We start from the raw sequence: 23,130 nt of genomic DNA, 5'->3' as shown, positions 1-23,130 counted from the left end.
AGTGGCCCAATTAATTGGAGACTTTTCCTCAAATATTGTCCTATTCTTTCCACCCCCTTTAGAATCCTTGCTCCCTTCTACTCTCCTGTAATCCAACAATGAAAATATATCAATGTATTTATCCTTCCAAATGTTTTCTTTAGTATCAAGGAACATATGCCATGTGAGCATACCTGGTGTTATTGTGTGCCCACCGGCTGGGGCCAAATCCAGCCGCCCGCCCCCTAAAAGTACCCCTACCGCTGTAGTCGGCACCACCTTTTCAACCCCCGTGCTGCTTGTTTGACTCGCCCCACATGACGTGCCCCTGGCGTACCTGGAGTTGCCCCTGCCGGCGCATTCTCTGTGGTCTGATTTGCTACCTGCACCCCCATTTGTGCCGCATTATCCCCTCCTGTTGAGGCGACATTTGCTCCCCCACTGTTGCTCCCCCCTCCAATGTGGGTGTTGCTGTTCAGGCCCCCACCCCAGATGGGGCAGCTGCCAGAGGACAGGGGGTCCCAGATGGTGCTGACCCTAGCTGCTGATGTGGCCCCCCTTGCCAGCCCCCATAATTGCCCAGCTAACCATCCTGGTGCCCCACTGAGATTGCCTGGGGGGCGCCCAGCCATACCTGGGTCCTTGCCAGTTTCCAATTCCCCATGGATTCTTCTGGGTGTTGTTTATTACCGAGGGGTTGTTATCCTACCCCCAATTCTCTACCCCTGGAGGGCATCCTCGTCCTTGTGGGGCCCCCACAGGTGACCCCCCTCTCCCCAGTGCATTCATCCCCTGCAGACCAGTGCCTGACTTTCCCTCCCCGCAGTCTCACTGAGTACTGACCGAGTGGCTGTTGCGGGGGTCACTATCACTTCCACCTCTACCGGTGAACGATCTGTTGGCACCCCCCTTTTTTCCTGTTTTTCTACTTTTCTTTACTGGGGGAAATGCCACCATTATAGCCCCATTGGCCTTCCCTCCACTGTTACCACTTCCCTTATAGGCTCTCCACCGCCCACCCCTGGTAGCAGGTTCCCGCCAGTGAAGCCATAATGGCGTCCAGATCCTTGCCATGCATCTTTCTGATCAGGGCTAATTTACTTGGATCCATAACCCTGCCTTGTTTGTGCATTGCTTAACGACTGCCCTCTTTTATGTCACCAATGGTCACTGGGCTCCCTCTGTAAAAATTAACCACCCCCGTTTTACTTTTCTTTACTTATAAAATTGTCCCTCACATCACAATTCTCCCCACTAGCAGCTTCACAGAGTACACAATTATGCAACTGTTATAATGGTGCCCAGATGCGGGGTACCGTCGGAGCCCGCTCCCAATGACATGCCAGAGCCGTGATGTATACTGCAACCTTCTTTAATCGTTAAAAGCGGCAACTGCCGCAACCCCGGACCCCCCCCTCCCCATCCCCTGCTTCATGTCCGGCGCGTCTCGCGCGCTGGCCGCAAAGGCGGCCAACCCGCATAATGATGTGGGCGTGCTAACATCTCCCACCTTTTTAACATGCAAGTTCATCATCACGAGTCCTTACCCCATTTCTTCTATGAGGCGAAGTGGCTTTATACGGCTCCTCTGGGGGCGCCTTGACCTGCACGGGGTAGCCCTCTCAGACACTGTTGTAGCAGCGTCTTCCTCTCTTTTGGACTCTTCCCCGTCTCCGTGGTATGACTCTTCGCGAACTCTGTCCTCTTTGCAGTCTCGGTCTCCTTCCCAGCGGTCTCCCTGGTGGGGTATCACTCGTTTGGAATGCGAGCTGTTTCTTGTCACCGACGAACAGCCGTTTCTCTGAGCTGTGACCATTGTGCCTTTGGTGTGCATTACGATGGGGGGGGTGGGTGAGAAGGTGGCTTCCTCTTTCCTCTTCTTGGGTTGTTTGAGCCAGACTTCGTCGTCCGGTTGCACAATGTTTTTGCAGGCACGCCTCTTCCTATCAGTGCTTTCTTTCAACTTTGCCTTGCTCGCTTTGTCGTTGACTCTGGCCTCATGCTCTACGGCTGTGGGTTCCTTTGGCCGGGGATCTTCCGGTAGTCTTGTGGTAATCGGTCTTCTGAACACTAAGTCCGCAGGGCATATCCCTATGATGCTGTGGGGCATATGCCTGTATTCCCTGAGCAGTTGGTTGAGGACCTGTTCGAACGGCTTGTTTTGAATGTGGGCGATTTGTAGAGTCCTCTTGATACTAGCCATGAACCTCTCGACCATGCCGTTTGCCTGTGGCCAACGAGGTGTTATCTTGCGATGTTGGAAACCCATGTATTCGGCAAACCTTTGAAAGTCATGGCTGACGAACGATTTTATAACTTTGGGAATGCCATATGCTGACAGCATCCTGTCGAGTGCTGGGATGACGCTTGAGGTTGCACTGCTTTCGACAATTTGTGCATCTGGGAATCCTGAGTGTTCGTCCATGAGTACTACTACGTGAGAGCCATCGCTCAGCGGTCCAAATAGATCCACTGCGAGTTCTTCCCACACATGTTTTGGGAGCCGTGAGGTCTGTAGTGGGTCTGGGTGTGGTGGTGGAGCCACCTGTGCACATATGTGGCAGCCTCCCATGATGGTTTCTACTATGCGGTCCAGTTGTGGGAACCACACCTTCTGTCGCAGCAGACGCTTCGTTGCCACCACCCCGCGATGAGCTTCATGAGCCAGGTGTACTATTTGTTCCCTGAGAGTTCGTGGGACGACAACCTTGCATCCCTTTAGCAGTATGTGGTCTTCCACCACTGTTAGTTCATCTCGGACTTGGTCCAGCCACCTGACGTATTCACGCGTCACTTGTGTTTCTGATTTAGCCTGCTGCCTCATGAGAGGATTTCTGTCTGTAGGCAATGTCTTACTATTCGGAGGGCTGGGTCCACTTCCGACTGCGCAGACAGTTGCGCCCATTCCACCGGCAGTGGTTGGAGGTGGTGGATCACATAGTTTATGTATGCATCTGCAATGGACGGTTGGGATGCAGTTGAGGCTGTGGGGTGACAGGTAGTCCGCCGGGTTCTCTTCCTTACCGGGACAGTGTTTTATTGTGAATTTATAGTCCTGTAGCCGTAGACCCCATCTGGCGATTCTCTGTGGCATCCTCGCTTTGGGGTCACCGCAGATGGTGAGCAGGGCCTGGTGGTCGGTGATTACAGTGAATTCCTTCCTGAATAGAAATAGATGAAAGTACTCGCAAGCCCACACCACCGCTAGGCTTTCTTTTTCCGCCTGCGAGTACGCCTGTTCCGTGGCGGTCAAACTCCTGCTGGCATAGGCCACAATGTAGATGTTACGTGGTCTGTCGGGTCTATTTGTGTCAGTATTGCGCCGAGACCTATGGGACTGGCATCCACAATCATCTCGGTGTCCCGTCGGGCATCAAAGTATGCCATGTCTTCCGCCTGGGATATGGCGTTGCGGATTGCCTCAAATGCCTTTTGGCAGTCTTTGGACCATGCGAATGGTGTGTCTTTGCGTGTGAGTAGTCGTAGGGGATTGCTCACCGTGGCGTAGTCCTTCAGGTATCTACAACAGTAACTAGCCAGACCCAAGAACGCGTGCAGGTCTGTCGTGTTCTCGAGTGGGGTGGCCGCATTGAGTGCTGTTACTTTGTCCGGATCCGGTCTCATCCCTTTGTCCGAGAAAATGTGGCCAAAGATCCTCAGGGATCTTTTTGAGAATTCACTCTTTGATTTGTTTAGTGTCAATCCTGCTTCCTCTAGTGCCTGACACACCCTGTGACGTGCCATGTCGTGCTCCTCTTGCGTTTTGCCATACACTAGGACATCGTCGGAATAATTTAAACAGTTTGGGACATGTCTAATCACTCTCCGAATTTCCTCTTAAACGATTTCTGCGGCTGATGAGATGCCGAAACGTAGGCGTTTATATTGAAACAGGCCAAGGTGGGTCACAAACGTGGTGATGTATCGGGATTCCGGTGCTATTTCGATCTGATGATATCCCTTTGTTAAATCAAGCTTCGAGAAGATCCTTGCCCCGTGTGGCAGGTGAATCATGTCAGTGATTCTGGGTGGTTGATGGCGCTCTCTCTCGATGGCCATGTTGGCTCTGCGCATGTCGACACACAGGCGTATGGACCCATCTGGTGTCTTCTTGGGCACGAGGACGATGGGTGATACCCGGGGTGTGGGGCCTGATACGGGTTCAATGACGTTCATTTTGATGAGTTTGTCGAGTTCCTCCTCCACCTGTCTTTGGATATTGATGGGAATGCCGCGATAGTGTTGAGCCACGGGCTGGACAGCTGGGTTAATGTGGAGGTGCACTTTACGATTTTTAAGTTTGCCGAGTCCAGCGAATAGTTTTGGGAAGGTTAATTCAATTGCCTCTGGTTTGGCAAAGTATTTATGGGCCATCAGCTGGTATAAAATGTGTACGAGGCCCATGTCCACGGCGGTTCGAAAACTTAGAATGCACCCGCTGTTAGCCTCTGTTTTCAGAATGTGCAAGGGTATTTTCGCTGCGTATTCCTTGTGGGTGCACCATGCCGTGATTGTGCCTTTGCACGGTAGGGATGTTGTGGCGCCATAGGGATATATGTCCGCAACCGCTTTTTTGATTTTACGTGGGGGTGTGAGCGATTCGTAGGCTTGCTCGCTGATGATATTGACCGTCGCTCCTGTATCTATTAAAAATTTGAGCGGGGTGTTATTCAGGTGTAGAGTGAGTATGGGACTATGTTGAGTCGCTGTGGTGTTGCTGTTCAGGGCCCATACGTAACCCTTTTTCCTTTGATCTTCCTCTGACGATGGGGTGTCGCTGCTGGTAGGGAAGCGCATTTCGATGTTCCTCACGAACCGCCGCCTTTGTGAGCATCTGGCATCGTCCGATGGTCGTCTGTCTTCCCGGGTGTATAGGCTTTTCGGTCCCTGTCCTCCCTTCTCGTGCTTCTGTGGGCTTTGGCTTTGGTGGTTGTATCGGCGCCTCTCCTGAATTCGGGGTTTCCCTGGTGTGTGAATGGGAGCATTTTTGCACATGGCCCTGTAATGGTCCATGCCGCCGCAGGCGGCACACTGCTGTCCAATGGCAGGGCATTCCCCTGCGTGGGGGTATTCGTACCCGCATTTGTAGCATGTGGCTTCTGGGCGTTTGCCTCCTTGAGTGGGAGTGGCATGCAACTTGTTAACTGCGTCCGAGTTTTCAGTGTGCTGTTGTATGGAAACCTTGCCCAGGTTGTCGAGTTGGGAGTCGACTGCGGCTTCCATGCGGGCTAGCGCCAGAATTTCCTCCAGGGACCTCTGCTTCCGTAACAGTTGTTTTCGGAATGGTTGTGAGAGGCAGCCGGCGATCACTTGGGATCTGAGGGCTTCTTCGTTGGTATATCTGTGAAATTCACAGTGTTTTAGTTTGATGCAAAGGCGCATGACGAAATTTTCTATGGATTCCCCTTTCTCCTGTCTGGTCATGTGAAAGATATGGCGTTCATAATCAACATTTGTGTGCGGCGTGAAATATTCAGACAATTTGGCATGGAGTTCGCCATATGTCATGGTTTCTACGTTGAGCAACTCACCCGCAATGTCTCTCACTGCCGGTCCCACTGCCATGCAGAGGCGTAGCCAGGATTGTCTAGCAAATGGGGCCTGATGCTAATGTAGTTGGGCACACTGCACTGACAAAAATATCTGTAAATACCCACACAGCGCTGCTGAGTGGGCATTTACAGATTTTGGGTGGGCCTCGCCCCTCAGGCCCTACCCTGCCTACGCCTCTGCTGCCATGAACGGAGTGTTCTTTAATCTCACGTCGTCGGTTAGACCTATGGCACCCGCATAAAATTTGAAGTCCCAGGGCCATATGGCCCAGCGGGGTCCTAGGTTCGAGGTGTCCCTTATTTCAAATGGATTGGGCATGTGCATTACTTGTGACGCACCCCCTTCATTTTGCATGGGCTGGTTGTTTCCTTGAGAAGCGTCTACCCCCCTCGATAGTGGTGCTGCGGTGCCTGCCCCTCCAGAAGATGATGCTGTGGTGGCATCTTGGTCTGACATTGTACCTTGCCCTTAAATGGTTGTGGTCTGGTCTTGGCGGTAAATTTGGATTGTATGCTCTTGTTCTTTATGATTGACTGGTATGGTGTGGCTCTGCGGTCCTTTGGCACCCTCACTAGGTGTGGTGGGGGTCTTACTGTCCTTCCGAATAGCCTGTGCTGATGGGACTTATCGAACCACGTGGTCCGCTCTCGCTGCTGCCTGGCAGGCTGACTCACCAGTCACTCCGCGCTGTCTGCAATGCACCTTTGAGGTGGAGAGTCCTGATTGCACTCTCAGTGGTGCTTATGGAGGTGGGACGGGGCGTGATGCCTCGTGTGGGTTTATTGCAGTGCTTACTGCTCGCGTGGCCTGCTTCTTGGGCCCGCCGCTTGCTGCAGTGTTGACGTGCCGCCATAAGCACGGGTTCTCTCTGTGTGTGTGGTGCGTGGCTGCGGGTGCTTTCCTCCTCCACCTACGCACCGTCGCTGCAGGACCTCCTGCGTGCGCCCGTGCCTGGGAGAGTGTGGGGCTGGTGGGCCGTGCAATCCAGGTGCGCCAACATGCTAAACTGCCCGGCGGCAGACCTCACACCAACACGGACGGGGTCCGTGAGCCCTCGTCGCCATTGTTATAATGGTGCCCAGATGCGGGGTACCGTCGGGGGCCCACTCCCAATGACACGCCAGAGCTGTGATGTATATTGCAACCTTCTTTAATCGTTAACAAGCGGCAACTGCTGCAACCCCGGACCCGCCCCTCCCAATCCCCTGCGTCATGTCAGGCGCATCTCGCGCCCTGGCCGCAACGGCGGCCAACCCACATAACGATGTGGGCGTGCTAACAGCAACCTCTCCCCGCTTGTGTTGGTCATATTGTCCCCAAATGCGACCTCACCCCGCTCCTCGACCTTTCCCCTTCTGTTGTAAGCGCAACTTTTCTTGCTCCTTTTCCCCTAATATCTGAGTGCTTCCCCTTACGAATGCGTCCTCCCCCACTCAATCTCTTACGGTCACCCTCTATCCAAGCTTCCTACTTTCCGCGCGCTCGCTGAACATTTATGCGACCTCTCCCCTCTTCGGTATTCATTTCTGAGACTATGCAACCTGTCCCCCTCAGTTTCTGTTGCTTTCTCGCTGCAACCTCTCCCCTCATCCTTTTATGTTATTTGCCGCGTTTGTTGCCCTCCTCTTGCGCACACTATCCCCATGCACTGCGCACACGCAACCCAATGCCAAGTAGAACGCCTGTCACTTTAACACAATTACAACACCAGCTGCAGTTCCGTTTCCTCCCCTACCGCCACCTCCCGCCGGCCGAACCCGCATGCACCACCACCCTCATCCGCCACCCCCAACCTCTCCCTTACTGTGTCTCCCCACCAGAGCCTGCAAGCTCACCTTCTTTCAAGATTTCCTTCCTCGAACGCACTGACATGACGGACAGCCACAGCAGGAACAGGAAACATGAGATGGATTCTCGGGAAGCAAAAAGTACTCTGATGCAGGCAGGTCGGCGGCACGGACCCGGATGACAGGAACACTGCGGCAGAAAATCCCCCAGTGTCAGGAAGAGAACTGTGCTCCTTTGCACTCTTGTCCCCTTTTATGGGGCATTTTGCACCACTGCGCCCCCCACCCCAGGCCCGAGCCCACAAAATCTGCCTGCCCCTCCTATTCTGGAACCCGTTCCACATGGCGCCCCCAGCTTCCTGCCAGGCCCAGCCCCTCCCATGCCTTCCGGCTGCCCACTCGCCCAACCGGGCATCCCCGCAAGGGCGGGTCCTTTGCCTTTCGTTTCCAGCCAAAGGGTCAGGCCTCCAAATGCTCCATCCCATAAGAGGCATTTGAAAAAAAACACATGGAGAGATTTCCGCTAAAATACAAACCCCCTAAACTATACCCACATTAACCCCCAAATTGAGTACCTGACCTCACTGTGCTCTCCCAGAGACTTTCGTCATTCTTGCTTCCAGAGTTCTTTGCCTTAAGTCCGGCACTGCTTGGGGCCCTCGGGTTGAGCACTCAGGGTCATGCTCCTTCGCTTGGGATCCAGGTTGGGGGGAGGATCGGACTGGGGCAAAACATTTTCTCGGGCACCAATGAAAAGTTCCCCACAGTGGCAAATGGCAGTGCATTCCTTTTGTGACAGGTTGTTTGAATAGTACCCATGGGGGAGTTTCTTTGATAAAATGTGAAGCAAATGGTGCATTTTAAAGATATTTATTCAGCAACATTGGTCAAAACTACTAGCCGCATAGTGAAGTAACTCATCATACTGGCCCAGATTGGCCAAAAAAGTGGGCCACTTTGAACCATAAAACTGCCCCACACCAGCATTTTGCATTTTTGCTTTGAGCCTTGCCCTATAGGCCAGTCTGAGCCTGGGTGGGGGAATATAGGAAGCAATATAGGATCTGCCACCTCAGGGGATCCTCAGATTGAGTTTCAGGGTCTACCTCCTTAGTTCGGGACCAGGGTTGGTGCAGCTACTCTGGCAATTTTTAAAAACCCTATTTCAAGTCTGCCACTGCCTGAGACCCTCAGGTTGGGTAGTTAGGGGCTAGCTCCCAAGACTGGGAACTGGCCTGTTGTAAATACTCAGGACGGTTTCAGAAATGGATTCCAAATGTGGCATGTTTTCTTTCTCTTCTAGATCTTCCTTCCTCTTGACAGAAGAAAGCACAGAAACTACCCTCGGCGAGGCAGAGGATGATGGGAAATTCTGGCATGTTGTTGGCGATTCTTGTCCTGACCATAGCAAAGGCCTGCCAGGCGTACTATGACGAACCCGAGGAGCCGCAGTCCTCTGGCATCCTCCTGAAGGTCAGTGTTCACCACTGGTGGTGGGAATGGGATTAAAGGGGGGTGTGATCAGCACCCAAATTGCTTATATCTGGGTATGCCGATGTAGCCTGCTATTCACAAACCTATTCTGACCCCTCAACCATCGCCTCCTATTTCCCCTCAATGACATGTACAGTGCTCTGTTGCTTCCTAGCTAGGTGTGTGCTATATTTTCATCCGGGAAAGGGTGAGTAGCCAATTAGGTGTCTTGAAACATGGGCAAAAACTGTCTGTGTGCTCCTGCATTCAACCAGCCACCTGTACCCCTTTCCTGGGTACTGCCATCTTTTTTTCAGCGCCTCAATGCCTCAGCTCCAGTCCCTCTCCCAGCCACCCTCTCTACCCCCACCGGTCCCCACCTCATTCCCAACCTCTCCTCCACCATGCCCCTCTTACTTACCCGCAGGCCTAGCTTGGGCTGATGCGCTTCTTCCCCTGTCTGGTCCGGGCTGCCGCATTAGGAACATAATAGGAACTTGAGCCGTACCAGGCCAAACAAATCCTGCCAGCCCAAGCCTAGGTGGGCCCGAGCAAAGCAAGAGCCTTGATGAGGGCACAGGGCCATTACCTTCTCTGTGCGCCCCTGGACAAGTGGGTGATTGTGATTTGTACATGGGAGGTTTGCTCAAGGTGTGAATAGTTCAAATGGTTTAAATCAATTTTTTCGGGCGATTGGGTATTGCTAATGTAATGTTAAAGATAATTTATGCTGCACACTATCACCACCGGAGTGGTCCCCTGGCACTCCAGCAGATCTGAATGGAAAGAGTGGGAGTAGGTGATAGCGAAAAGAGGTAGAGCGAGAGTTGTGATGTCCTGTTGACAGCTTCAGTTCGGTTTGCACCATTCACTGAGCCTGAGTGTGATTTACGGCTCAGTAGACTACCATGTGCTGTTGTGCCAAACTATGTGTGATTTGTTTTGTTGCAGTGTAGTGGAGTGCATGCTGCTTGCTGTGCAGAGAAGAGGTTGCGTTTGTTTAGTGTTTAAGATGTGTATGTGGAACCTGAGGTTTTAGGGTTGGGTTAGTGGGGCTTTTCTTACCTCCTTACTTCGGAGTAGTGTGTTCAGCATCTCTGCCCTTGCATTGAGCTGGGCACTTTGCAGCGGTTTATTCACCGCATTCTGTGCATGGTGGTGTATTTCCTCTGCAACTGTCTTGTGGTCTGTGGCATGAGGCGGTGAATGCCTCCCCCTAGGGAGGAGATGGCTATGGCTGAAGGATTTGCTCTTAGGTTGCCAGAGAGTGTGCCTGCCATTGCCTCCCCAAGCTCCTTGGGTGGGTTCCCCACCCTCCGAGGACCAAGCGCTCATACAGCTCATGAAAGACACATACAGCCTGTCTCCCGTAAACAAAACCAAAAACATTAAAATTATCCCCGGTCACGGGGGTCATTGCTATGTAACACATCAAATACAAAATGTTTGCATTTTTTCTTCTGGGGTTTCTGATCTCTGCTATGGTTTATCTAAAAGTGATGGAATTGCTAGTGTGAGAAACACTATTGCATCAAAGAGGATGGTTCCTGCTTTCTTAGCTTTCAATGGTTATTTATATGGCTTCCAACAACTGCACTACTCTTCATGAAGCTTTCTTGTAGACAGGGTCGGATTGGCCCCTCTGCCTTTCGGCCCATGGCCGAGCCGAAATCGTCCCTGGGCAGTGGGGGCCGGTTTCTGGCAATGCCTGGGCCGGTTTGAAAAAAAAATAGAAAATACAAAAAATGTTTCCACTTGTTTTCAAAAAAGCCTTTCATCGTTCTAAGGTCGATAAATGAGTACCAACACAGGTTAGGTGATATTGTATGCATATTTGTTCTATAAAAAAGAGCTTAAGTTTAAGTGCTATACAATAACATATCATCATTTGGCCTTGGACGTCTGCTTGGAGTCACAGTGATTTAGTGTACTTAGGTACAATGCTATTTGATGCCACTTCCTGTTTTGTCAAGGGGTGAAAGGTTGTGTTTCATCGCTTCCCGGGATGTCACTTTGGGGTGGGGGTCAAAGGACATCACTACCAGAGGTCGAGGGTCGTGAGGCGAGGGGTGGGCACTTTTTTTAGGCGAAGGGTGGGCCACTTTTTTTGGGTAACCAGGCCTATTTCTTGTCCCAGTCCAACCCTGCTTGTAGAGTGCTTTAGCCCACCTTTTAGAAGCTTCAAAGTGCTCTAGGGTGACCAGACAGAGCAGGGGGCAAAATGGGAATGCGCAAAGGAGTGGGTTCAGGAAGTGGTGAGATAGGAAGAGAAATCAGGGGTTGAGTGGGAATAAGGACAGGGTCTCCCAGCTAGTTAGAAATTAGGGAGCATGTTGAGAAGGAGCTAGGAGACGCAAGGCATGCAATTCTCTCCCTCTTCCCCTATAATGCCCCCACAATACCTGCAGACAGGCGCTCTCTGTTTTACAGTTCTCGGCCTAATGGAGGGAAGTAGCGCTAATGAGAGTGTGAAGGAGAAAGCAAGGCCCCCTTCATTTTTCCAGACCAGGGTGATTAGGCGCACCCATTTTGGCACTGGCTGATTTGGCGTGGACGATTGGCCGCAGAGCCCGTTTTGGCATGCCCATTTCGGCGTGGCCCATTTCGGCGCAACCAGTTCCCTGCTGGGATTTTCTGGCACCAGGATGTTTTGGCACAGATCCATGTCGTTCCTGGGTGTATGTGTGTGCTCCGGTTACATTGCCCTGTTCACAATTGATGTGATTTTCCTTTACTGTTCAGGACTGTTCCCTGCACAATGCTTCATAAAATCATAAAAATCATTATTTGCAAATGCAACACGTTAAAAGGCACAGTACCGCAACGTGCTGCATTTGCAAAGAATGATGCTTTTGAATTTGGCGTGGGGGAGTTTAGACGTGGCTGCAATGTCAGCCACGTCCAAACGTCCCTCGTGCCAAATCGGCCATGCCATAAAGGCTGCTGCGCCAAAATGACTGTGCCAAATTGGCTGCAATGGTGAAGTGGCTGCGCCGAACCCACTCGCGGCAAAACGGCGGCGCCAAAAGAGTGTGTACCACACAACGGAGCAGGACGATTTGCCACAGCCCTTTCGGCACCAGCCGATTTGGCACAGCCGATTGTCTGCAGAGCCCCTTTTTGGTTCGCATATTTCGGCGTGGCCCATTTCGGCGCAACCAGTTCCCTACTTGGATGTTCTGGCACCAGGATGTTTTGGCGCGGATCCATGTCGCTTCTGGGTTTATGTGTGTGCTCCAGTTACATTCCCCTTTTCACAATTGATGTGATTTTCCTTAAGGTTTGAATAAATACAAACTCACCATTCATTGAAAAGACACAGCCCGTGCAGTTCTTTGCTTATTCTAGCCGTGGCAAGTATTCTGCGTAATCAGATGTTCCTTCAGAAGGAAGGTTCCGGTCATTCACATAGGTCTTTCCATATTATGTGTAGTGTGGGCTATGCTTGGTCAGTATACTTCACAATTTGGTAAAGTCATCATTTTAGTTTCCATAGCTTCATGTACTTCAACACAGCTGGTGAAGATTCACTCTAACACATATATTTTTGACATGGATGCAGAGGCAAGTAGACAATTCTGGATAGTGTTTTAGAACAGCTGTAGTCTTTGGAAGTTGAAACTTATATTGGTTGGATAACCTAAGGGGAGTGCCTGCCTGATTTGATTTTGGAATGCGGTGGTGGTGGGGTTTCCTTTCACCTTTCCAGGATTAGGGTCAAGGGGTTAGCAGGGGACGAGAACAGGGAATTAACTTTTATTCACTCTGTACTGGAAATGGACCATCGTTTTAGGTACATTAGGGTCCCAAGAAAGTGACAGACTTATTACTGCTTTCATCATTACTTTGTGTCACTCTAGTCATTCTCCAGGCGTTTAAAGAAGCTATTTGGGATTGAGCAGTTCCATGCTGGCTATTTCCTGTTTGTGTTGCATGTGGTGAGGGTTAAATTAGTTTGATTGCGCTGACTTTGATCAATAAAGGTTACATAGTTTGCATCTTTTCTTAAAGCGAACAATGGAGGGCATTGACTTTAAACTGTTCAGGACTGTCCCCTGCACAATGCTTCATAAAATCATAAAAATCATTATTTGCAAATGCAACACGTTAACAGGCACAGTACATCAACGTGCTGCAAAGAATTAAGCTTTTAAATTTGGCATGAGGGCGTTTAGACGCGGCTGCAATGTCAGCCACCTCCAGACGTCCCTCTCGCCAAATCGGCCGTGCCAGAATGGCTCCTGCACCAAAATGGGCGCACCAAATCAGCCGCTCTGGCGAAGGGGCTGCGCCAAACCGGCCCTCAGCGAAAGGGTGGTTTCAAAAGAGGCTGTACCACATTTTTCTAGGCCATTGTTCATCAAAGTGTGAGGAGTGCCCCCTGGTGTGGCTCGGAGACATGCCTTAGCAGTGAAAATCGCACAGCTTAAAAATCAATTAACAGCTGCTCAACCAGTTCAACTGAGGAGCAAGTGAGCAGAGGTGCTCTCTAGAAAGTAAACATAGCAGGGAAGACATCCACGCTGTGCATATTTCCGGAGTCATCAGCAGGCTTTGGAGTGGCAGGCAAAACAAAAGAGGTGGTGGCTGGAAGGTTTTGGAACAATCTCGACCCATGGTGTCGCTCTGGACAACCCTCCATGCCATGGTTCTTCACATGCCAAAACATTACAGGAAGGGGAAAGACCATATGCAAATCAGGATTGGTGCCACCGCTCAAAAAGCAGGCCAGCCCAAACTGCTTGGTCACATCCCTTCTGCACGAGACCACACGCACCCCAGACATGTTTCAGCCATGCCTGCCTAGTCTGGTTTTTACTCTCTTGTCCGGGTCTCCGGGGAAGAGCCTCTCCATGTCTCTGGGTTTTCCAGGAGACTTCAAATGCCCACAGGAAAGCACTTCTGTGCTGACGGAAAGAAAAGCTGAGAGAGATGTGGTGGCCTGTCCACCCTGCCTCTGTAATCTGAGCACAGTAAGGAAGGAGGGAGGCTGACACAGGCCCCAGGCGGCCACAAAGCTGCCTCCACTCACTCGCAGTTTGGGAATTATCCCTGCTTTATGATAGGCGAGCAACTTCTGCCGCTTCCTCCAGCTCAAGGACTGCACCGTTACATTGTGCTTCCTCAAAAAGAAATGATACACAGCTCTGGCTTTTTTCCACAGACTAATAATCTGCAGAGGCCAGAGCTGGCACTTTGGTGTTGGGTAAAGAAACCACCGGAGGCATGATGTTGTGGTTGGCAATAAAAAGGCTGTGGTTTTTATTTTATTTATTTTAATGTTTTTTTTATCTTTTTTTTAAATTCTTTATTTATTCAAAAAGAAACAACACACAAATATATCAAAACAATTTACATAGTAAAGTCTATTACAGTGAAAATGTAACCAATGCCAGTCAAAATGAACATAACAATTCCACATATATACAAAAGTACAATTAAGGTCCTAGTATACATCAATAACTTTTTTCCATATTTTCTCAAAAATTTTAAGTTTCCCTTGTCTCCTGAAAATTACCATTTCAACATCTGCAAGAGAATGCATCTCAGAGATCCAATTAGACGACAGTGGCAAAAAAGGCTGTGTTTTTTTATTGCAAACAGTCATATCATAAAACACGGTGCAGAGTACCAAGCAGCCAGGGCTCCTCTTATATTCCCTTCCGCATTTCCTGCAGGCATGCATGTCACCAGAGGCTTCCTGCCCCTATGGCCGGTTGGCGCCAACGGCCATTCACACCTAGGTGTGTGGCCTTGTACCTCCCTTCCTGCCTTGCACCTTGGCCCTGATGTTCCCCTTTTGTTGCCTCCCCCCTTCCTGTAGTGTAGCAAGTGTTTGGGGAAGGGGGGTGAAGGCGAGGCAGCGCCAAGCTACCTCCCCCCTAACTGCTTCTTGCAAGGGCTGCCCAGCAGCCTTTGCTTGGTCCCCTGTTCCCTTGCCCTGCCCCCCCCCTGATGATTCTTCCCCTGTGCCCTTGAGCTCCCTTAGTGCCCAAGTCCGCGGCACATAGACAGACTTATGGTTTGCCCAACATGTTCCACACTGTTGAGAAAGCAAAGTTTCACGCAGGCTGCCTTTCATGTAAACTCAATTAACATGACAGACTTTACACAACATGATTGATACATGTTTAGACCCAGTTGCAGTTTCACCCCGATTTGTAGGGCCTGCCTAACCTCCAGAATTTTTCCGGAGACTCAGGAATTTTGAGCATTTCTCCGGGTCTCCAGAAAAGTCCCTCAAATCTCAGGAATCTTCACATTCTTTCTGGGTGCCATCATATTCTCCACCGGATTGGCTGCTGCCGGTAGCCAATCGGGTGGAGAAGTGGGCGGGACCCGGAAACTGCCTGCCTTCCGCGTGCCGTGACCGGTGACCCCCGTAACAACTCACTGCCTGAGTTGCGAGGATCAATTCCGCAATCAGGATCCACAAATAGAAGTAAGACTTAAGCGCTCGTATTTTTTTTTTCTTTTTCCTTCCTTTCCCCTAAGCGACCCCCGACCGCGGTGCCGTGTTCATTTGGCTTACTAGCAGCGAATGGACGGATGATTTTCCGTTCAATGCTAGCCGAAATAATGCTGCTTTGAAACCAATGACATGGTTTGGAAGCAGCATTATTTCGGCGGCGGCGGCGCCGCCTTCATTTTGCTTACTGTAGAAAACATTGAAAATATAGTATTTCTTGTGTGTGTGTTTTTAACGTGCATGGTTTTTTAAAAGGAGATTTTATTGTATTGCCAAAGGTAGCGGTGTGCGAGGTTGCAGACTTGCAGCCCTTTAAACATCTCATGTTAATTGAAAATGTAAACAAACTTCACTAAACTGCAAGGATGTAAAGATAAATGCTTATGTGTAGAATACAATGCAGGCAGACCCCCTTCAGCACTTTGTGTACAACAGCCGAGTTTACCTTTTTGACAGGTGGGCGGGGCGTGTGGGCGGAGTCTTGTGTGGGTGGGGCAAACATCTCAGGAATTTTGATTTTCAAATGTAGGCAGGTATGGGGCAAGCTCAACAATTCGTGTAGCTGTTATTTTGCAAACACTGTTTTTAAAACCAAGTTAAACCGAGAAATCAATCTTTGTATTTAATTTGGACCAGTGCTTTAAGTGGGGTAAGAAATTGAGGGGGGGCCCTCGTTTGGGGGCGTGGCTTCCATTGTGGGCGTGGCCTAAAAGTGCACAAATCATAGAAAGGTGCGCAAACAGATATATAAATGTATTTGAGCATTTATATATTTGTTTGCGTACTACTATGGTTTGTGACTTTTCAAGCCTTCTTTTATATACATAGCAATGTTACATATTTCTATGTTTATAAAAGGTGGCTTGTAAGTGCACAAACCATAGTACGTTACGCACACTTGTGTGCTTACCTTACTATTGTTTGTGTACTTTTCAAGCTGCCTTTTATAAACATAAACATTTGTAACATATGTCTATGTTTATAAAAGACGGCTTGAAACGTAGGCATCTTTTATAAAGCGTTGAGGACGGACAAAACCCAAGGTGGCTTTGTCCGTCGACAAAGCTTTATAAAAGATGCCTTCAATTGTGTACGATTCAAGCAGTCTGTTATAAACATAGAAATATTTGTACGTTTATAAAAGATGGCTTAAGCGTACACAGTTGAAGGCATCTTTTATGAAGCCTTGCCAAAGGAGAAAGGCGACTCGGGCTCAGTGATCGCTGCTCAGAGCAGATAGATCACAGAGCCCGAGGCGTCTTTCACCCTCTGCGAACCCGCGGGCTCCGTGATCTAATCTGCATATTAGATCATGGAGCCTGCGGGTTAGCTGAGGGTCAGTGACCTGGCGACGGAAAACTAAGGAACTCTAGCTTCCTCTGATGGCCCCTCAGAGGAGGGGTCATCAGAGAAAGTTACAGTGACTGACGGAAGTGCCAGCCAGTCACAGCAACGCTGTGCCTGGCTGGCACTTCTGTCAGCTTGCCTGACGTTAAAGTGGCGGGCGCATCTCCCTTCGCGGCTACGGCGGGATAATGCGTCCTGCCATGGCGTGGTGAGGCCGGGGGGCCCCGGCAGGGCCCCGGCTCAGCCCCACTTTTTGGAGACTGCCGGGGCCCAGGCCCGGCAGGCCCCGGCCCACTTAAAGCACTGATTTGGACACACGTTTTTATGTAATTTCAGTGAACATATTTAGTAGCAGTGGGCGCACATATGGGCTGAGATCTGTGTATATTTGTGTGTGCCTCAGGTGACGTAATGTTCCAGGTTTTTGTTTTTCTAATGTAGGCAGGCATGGTTTCAGCCTCACTGGCTGTCATCAGTGAGATGAAGCTTGGGTCTCTAGGCCCAGCAATCACAGGACCTACGTCCAAACACAATAGAGAATAAGCGAGAGACTGTAACAGAATTTCAGGAGGAGAGAGAACAGGGAGGAAAGGAGGAAAAAGGAAGAGACAGAGTTCGAGCGAGTATATAGGAGGGAGAGCGAGACTGAATAGGAAAGTGAGACAGAGTGCAAAGGGTAGAAAACAGGAGGGATACATCCAGAAAGGGTTGAAGACTGAGGTTGTGGGGAGGAGAGTGAAAGAGACAAAATGGGGGGGGGGGCTGAGAGGAGGGGTGAAAGAGGTCAGAAGACATAGGAAGGGTAATGGGAAGAAAAGAAAGACGAGAGGGAAAGAGAGAGAGGAGAGATAGAACAGTAAGAGAACATGGACAGAATATATGAGTAACTGGAGGAAGAGAATGGATGGGCAAAAGAGGGTAATGGGAGGGTGAGAGTGAGCCAGTATGATGCTGAGAGCAGTGGAAATCTGAGGAAGAGAAAGGGAAAAGGCAGCTCAAGAGTGATAGACAGCCAATGTGATTTGTTTGCAGATGTTATGTTATGTCATGTTATGTTGATTTGTACCGCGTACCACCCAGGGGCAGTCTCCAGGCACCCAGGTGGCTCTGCAAAAAAAGAGGACAGGTGTGTTAGTGAGGATAGAATGATAGGATAGGTTCAGAACCAGGAGAAACGGGCAGTCTGTTGGCATTGTCTTGCGTGCAGGTTGGTTGTGCGGCCCCACTTGTAACTGTAAATGAATACTCGGTGCATCAGATATTTACTTGTGTTTATGTTGGGTGTGTATATCATATGCGGTTAGGGTGGAAATACAATCGTGCACTCTGGTTTGTTGTGTCCATAAGGAGGTGGTGTCCAATGTTGCAGTTGTTTGTTAGGTGTCTGATGGAGTTGTGTTTGAGCGTGGTTCGATTGGATTTGTGGATTATATGCATTGGTATGTTCCCTCTGAGGCTAGGTCCAGAGTCGGTCTGTTCAGTGCAAAGTTAATTAATGCCAGGTGTGTCTATATGTAGTGTGGCTAACCCATTGTCATGAAAATTGGCGTGGATTATGTTGGAGGAACAGGAGTGAGGAGGATTGGTTAGCACATTGTTAATCCCGACAGTACCTCAAGAGTATGTCTTCGGTGCAGTTCCGGTTACCTCTCGGTGGTACCCTCCAACCAACCTGGTTGGAGCCTGTTGGCCGGCTCTGCCCCCTCTCCAAACAAAGAGGCTAACTTCCCCCACTGGTTCCTCTGAGTTCAATAGATTGGTTGCACCTAGTATGTTTCTAGTTACTCTGAAGGAACTATTCAGAATTATTGTGCTACGGCTTGTCGTGAGGTCGGCTGCTAAAGGAACGCATGGCGGATTCCATAAATCTTGAGTAAGTGATGTGCGACTGAACTGCCCTATTTATCTAGTGTTAAGTGCCTGTCTTTCTGAATGCATAAAAGGTGTGAATGGGGTGTATTTCACCTGTATCTGTCTGATGTGAGGCAGGCTAGTCTTTGCCGATCTCTCTGGCTGTGACGCATGGCTGCGGGGGTGGGGGGGGGGGCGTTGTGGGTGTATTATAGGTCAAGCCCCGAGGAAGAAAGGAGAGACAGAGCAGAAGGGTGAACAAGGGGATTGAAGTGGTGATGATAAGTTAGACGGTGCAAAAAGGAAAGTGAACGGCGAGGAGAAAGAGCGACAGAAGAAGGCAGGGCAGGGGATGAAGAATGGCGACAGAACAGGTCTCAGGGGATGAAGAAGAGAAACAATGGCCATTGGAGAGAGAGCGTGAACAGCCTAAGGACTGGGACATAAAGGAGTGTAAGGCAGATAGTACTGATTCATAAAAAATACAAGCTAATGATGTGAGCGAGTCTGTGAAGCCCTACACTGGGCAACTATCATCCTTAGTAACTAGCATGTTTATGCGGTCTGGGTTTTAATCCCCCTGACATAATGAAAGAATCTGGGCCACGGGGCCTCTGGAGCAGACCTATGCCTCACCCCTCCCACAACATAAGCAAAGCTCTCAACTATCCCACATATGGATTATCTCACCCTTCTTGGGCTCTTTTTAACCTTCCAAAAGCCTCCTATGGAGATACATGAAAATACATTTAAATAACATCTGAAGTCTCTATCCCTGGAGACGTGTGCGCTCCCAGCTAAAGTCTCTAATCATGGGTAGGTGTTCTCTGGCAAGCACCTCTCCCAGCCCAACCCCATATTTTTAGCAACCCTGAAATTTTGTTCTCACGGGAGGCTTGTCATCAACATTTTCGAAGGCCACTGCTCTACGCGGGTGGGGCTTCTGGAAGGACTCTACATGAATGTTCGAGGGAGGTCACCCTCCCCGGGTGCTACGGGACAGGCATGACAGTCTTCTAGCACAGGGAACAAAGAACATACAGCGGGTGTTGCCAGCCGGTAACCCTGTGCTGCACTCTAGATGGCATATAATCCCCGGAACATTTATGGCCAGTTTAGATCAGGGTAGATTTAAAGCGTAACTGTTATGTTAATCAGGTGATGCACATCCGTGCATAAATACGCCTGTTCTCCTGATCTAACACAGTCAGGATCCAACAAGACTGAGAATACCGGTTGAACATTCTTCTAGCACAGCACACTGCGGTCTACGCTCAGATCCCAAGGCCTGACCCTGTGCTGCCTGAGTGACTGCACCAAAGTTGCACCATCGGAGAAAGGGCAGTGCCCAACGAGGGGTGTGGTCACATTTACGAGCATTAGGGATGTGTCCAGCATGCAGGTCCTATGTTTCGCTCCCGGATTAGGTCATGGCTGCATGAGGGGAGGGTAGCAAAGTTATCAAGAGATTGACCTCGCCAGGAAGGCACAGCATGTGCTAAGAAAGAGAAATGGCTTCTTTTATTTCTGCAACGAGCAGGGTTGTAAGCAGAAAACGTATATTCGGATTTCCAGCTCTCGGGTGCCCGCTCCGCTAGAAATAGATACACATATAGGTAACAGAACATCTTCCTTCTATTTTCAGCATGGGCCCAGTAGTCGAAGGGGGCGGAGACAGATGGGAGTGGTTCTCCTGTATTTTGTATGATTACGTTTTACTGTTCCTATACTTTTATTTTAAAAAGAACCGTGCCGGAATGGTTTTGTTTTTTAAAGAGAAGTGTAGGGAGAAGTTGAACCTTGCACAAGTGCACTTCACTGAGCGTTTCCCTAACCAGCAGGCCCATTTCTTTGCAGGGTTTGCATGGCGCTTGGGACGGGGTGTGGCGATTGGGTTTTTGGGAGCGGTGACAGGCCAGCAGAGAACATAGTTACACTACTTCTTTTTGTACACTTCCACCATTGAATGGGTGGCTTGCTTGCACTAAAAAAGAAGAAAGCAGGGCCCTCCTGGTAATGACCTCATGCCCTCCTCTTCAGGACAGGATATAAGGTTGGACATTTTTCATCTGAATTTCCCAAACATTCCTTGGACTAAAATATACATAATTGCTCCGGTGCTGAATCCTGGAGGCTCAGTTTCTCGCTAGTAAAGCTATGCATTTCCTCATAGAGCTTGGGATAGTGGGAAAGCGCTTGCTTTGTTGCTTGCCTATGTACCCTCCCTGCTGCGCTCACTGTGGTTTTAGGATCAGCTGGTTTCTTTCCAGGAAGAGAAGGGGGTGCAGATGCATTGCAGGGATGTTGCCACCCAGAAATATTCTTGTTCACCGATTTGTTGACAGAAGATTGTCCTTCCTCAATGATACAACCAATCATCTAGCGTTTGCCTTTCTGCACCGGGGGCCCTGAAACACAGCCGCTGAAGGAGATTCATCAGCCCTTGTTAGAACCCCAAAGATTGTGCATGTCCTACCTCTTTTTCTGACTCTCGGTAAGATCCATCCCTCATAATATGGCTGATCCGTCAAGCCAAGGAGCAGACAAAAGCACCCACCTACAAGGGAGAGAGCGAAGGGAAGACGGGGGCTGGTTTTACGGGAAGGCTGGTGTGGCAGGATTCTGACATGCGAGGGGCTGGTTCGTCTATTGAAGAACATTATCGCTTTTTTCCGGATAAATGGTTATCCAGGGCAGAGTCTGAAAGATGGCGCCAGCTAAAATGCATTTCATAATGCAACTACAACTGGTGAAACTGGCTCGTGTGGACTCGCCGGACACAGTTGGGGTATTAGTGGCTGTGAGAGAGCTGGGGGAAGTGGCAGCTGGTGAATTATTTAATTGGAGAGTCGTAAATATTTCCCACAGATATACCCGAGCGAGCTCAACGAGGGAGCCCAATCAAATCAAGAGATATTTGGTGGGTCTCGCCCCGAGAAATTTTTTTAAATAATGGGTTAACATGGGGCATTTTATCAGCACACATTTTTGAAATATTGGGTAAAAGGCCGAATCGTTTGTAATTGGTTTTGTTGGGTAACTCATGACTAAATCGAATAGATGCAAGTCACCAGCAGTCCACAGGAGCATTTCCCCAACACCTTCTCATTATTCCTTTGCTCACAATATATGACAGTATAAAAAAAATGGCCCATTGGCTCTGCTCATACATTTCCATGTTGGCTGCATTAATATATGCCAGTATACCCATATAAGAAAATACCCATGTTTGCTTTACACATAATGCCAATAATGATACTATATGAAGACATGTCTATGCTGGTTCTGCCAATATATAGAAGTGTTCCCATGTAAGAACATACTCCAGTTACTTTACCATTAATAAGGACATGCCACAATATGAAAACCTGTCCAAACTGGCGGCACCAAAATGTCAGTCCAGTTACGTAATGACACATCATGCTTGCTTTATCATAGATGCCCAGCAAAAAATGTTATGCCACAGTAGGCTGGCTGCACCAAAATGATGTGTGTGTGCGAGACGCTGAGGAGCCCAGGGGCAGGCATGGCATTTTTTACTGAGCAGCTATCATAGATGCTCAGCAAAAATGCCATGCCTGTCCTCTGGACCCCCTGCTCCTCGCATGCACAGATAATCAATTATGCATCTTTGCAAGGTGCTTGGGGGCCCAGGGGCAGATTATGTGTGGCAAGAGTTGACGAGTCCAGGAGTCAGTCATGGCATTTTATACTGGGTATAGATGCCCAGTAGAAACTGTCAGGCCTGCCTCCTGCATCCCCCAGCACCAGCCATGCACACATAATATATTATGTGTGAGTGTGAGGGGCTGGGAGGCATGGAATGGCATTTTGTACTGGGCATAGTTGCCCACCAGAAAACGTCACATCTGCCCTGTGGATCTCCTAGCGCCTCACATGCACAGATAATGAATTAGGTGTGCCTGGATGGCGCTGTGGGGTCCAGAGTGCAGGCATGGCATTGCATGTGAGGCACTAGGGGGACCCAGGGGATTGGCATGTCATTTTCTGCTGGGCATACACGCCCAGTAAAAAATTCCATGCCTGCCTCTGGATCCCCAGTGCCTCACACACAATCAATATGATTATGTATACATGCGAGGAATTCAGGGGCACAAGGGGCTGGCATATTTTCTTTTTACTTGGCATCTGTCACAGATGCCCAGTAAAAAATGCCCTGCCTGCCCCCTGGTACCTTCAGCGTCTCTCACAGGGAGATGATTTTGGCTGGGGTGTGGTATTGTGCAACAACAGCATTTTGTACTGAGAATCTATGATGCCCAGTAAAAAGGCTGTCGTTGCAAAAGGCAAGATAATATGACATAACAACCCGCCACAGGCCACACCCCCGACAACATCAGCTTTCCAGCTCAGCACAAACACACGTACACACACAACATTCACTTGCTCATTCACATGCAGCATGCATTCGCTCAGTCACACATGCACCTATCCACATACACTTAGGGCCTCATCACGAGTTGGGCGGTAACGCCGGCGCTAATAGCGCTGGTGTTATTAGCCCTACCGCCAAACCCACTGGCGCTATTAGCGCTGGATCACGGGTTTGGCGGAACAGGAAATCCCCATTCCCCATTGAGCCCATTCGGGAATTCCCCACTCCCCATTGGGCTCAATGGGGAAATTCTGCGCTTTTACCGGTGGCGGATT

The 23,130-nt window shown here is 49.7% G+C and overlaps 1 protein-coding gene across 1 annotated transcript in view; it reads left to right on the top strand.

Annotated features, from left to right (window-relative positions):
• The window catches only part of TAC3 (tachykinin precursor 3), a 341,989-nt gene that overhangs the window by 97,906 nt on the left and 220,953 nt on the right, over positions 1–23,130 (top strand). The window contains exon 2 of the mRNA XM_069653546.1: positions 8,623–8,792. Within this exon, the coding sequence (XP_069509647.1) occupies positions 8,679–8,792 (114 nt within the window). The 5' untranslated portion in view covers positions 8,623–8,678. The remainder of the gene's footprint in view (positions 1–8,622; positions 8,793–23,130) is intronic.

This window comes from Ambystoma mexicanum, chromosome 3q (assembly GCF_040938575.1).
Source record: "Ambystoma mexicanum isolate Mex_15411 chromosome 3q, UKY_AmexF1_1, whole genome shotgun sequence".
Taxonomy (NCBI): domain Eukaryota; kingdom Metazoa; phylum Chordata; class Amphibia; order Caudata; family Ambystomatidae; genus Ambystoma; species Ambystoma mexicanum.
Note: the sequence above shows the minus strand (reverse complement) of the source record. Positions and strands in the feature narration are given on the sequence as shown.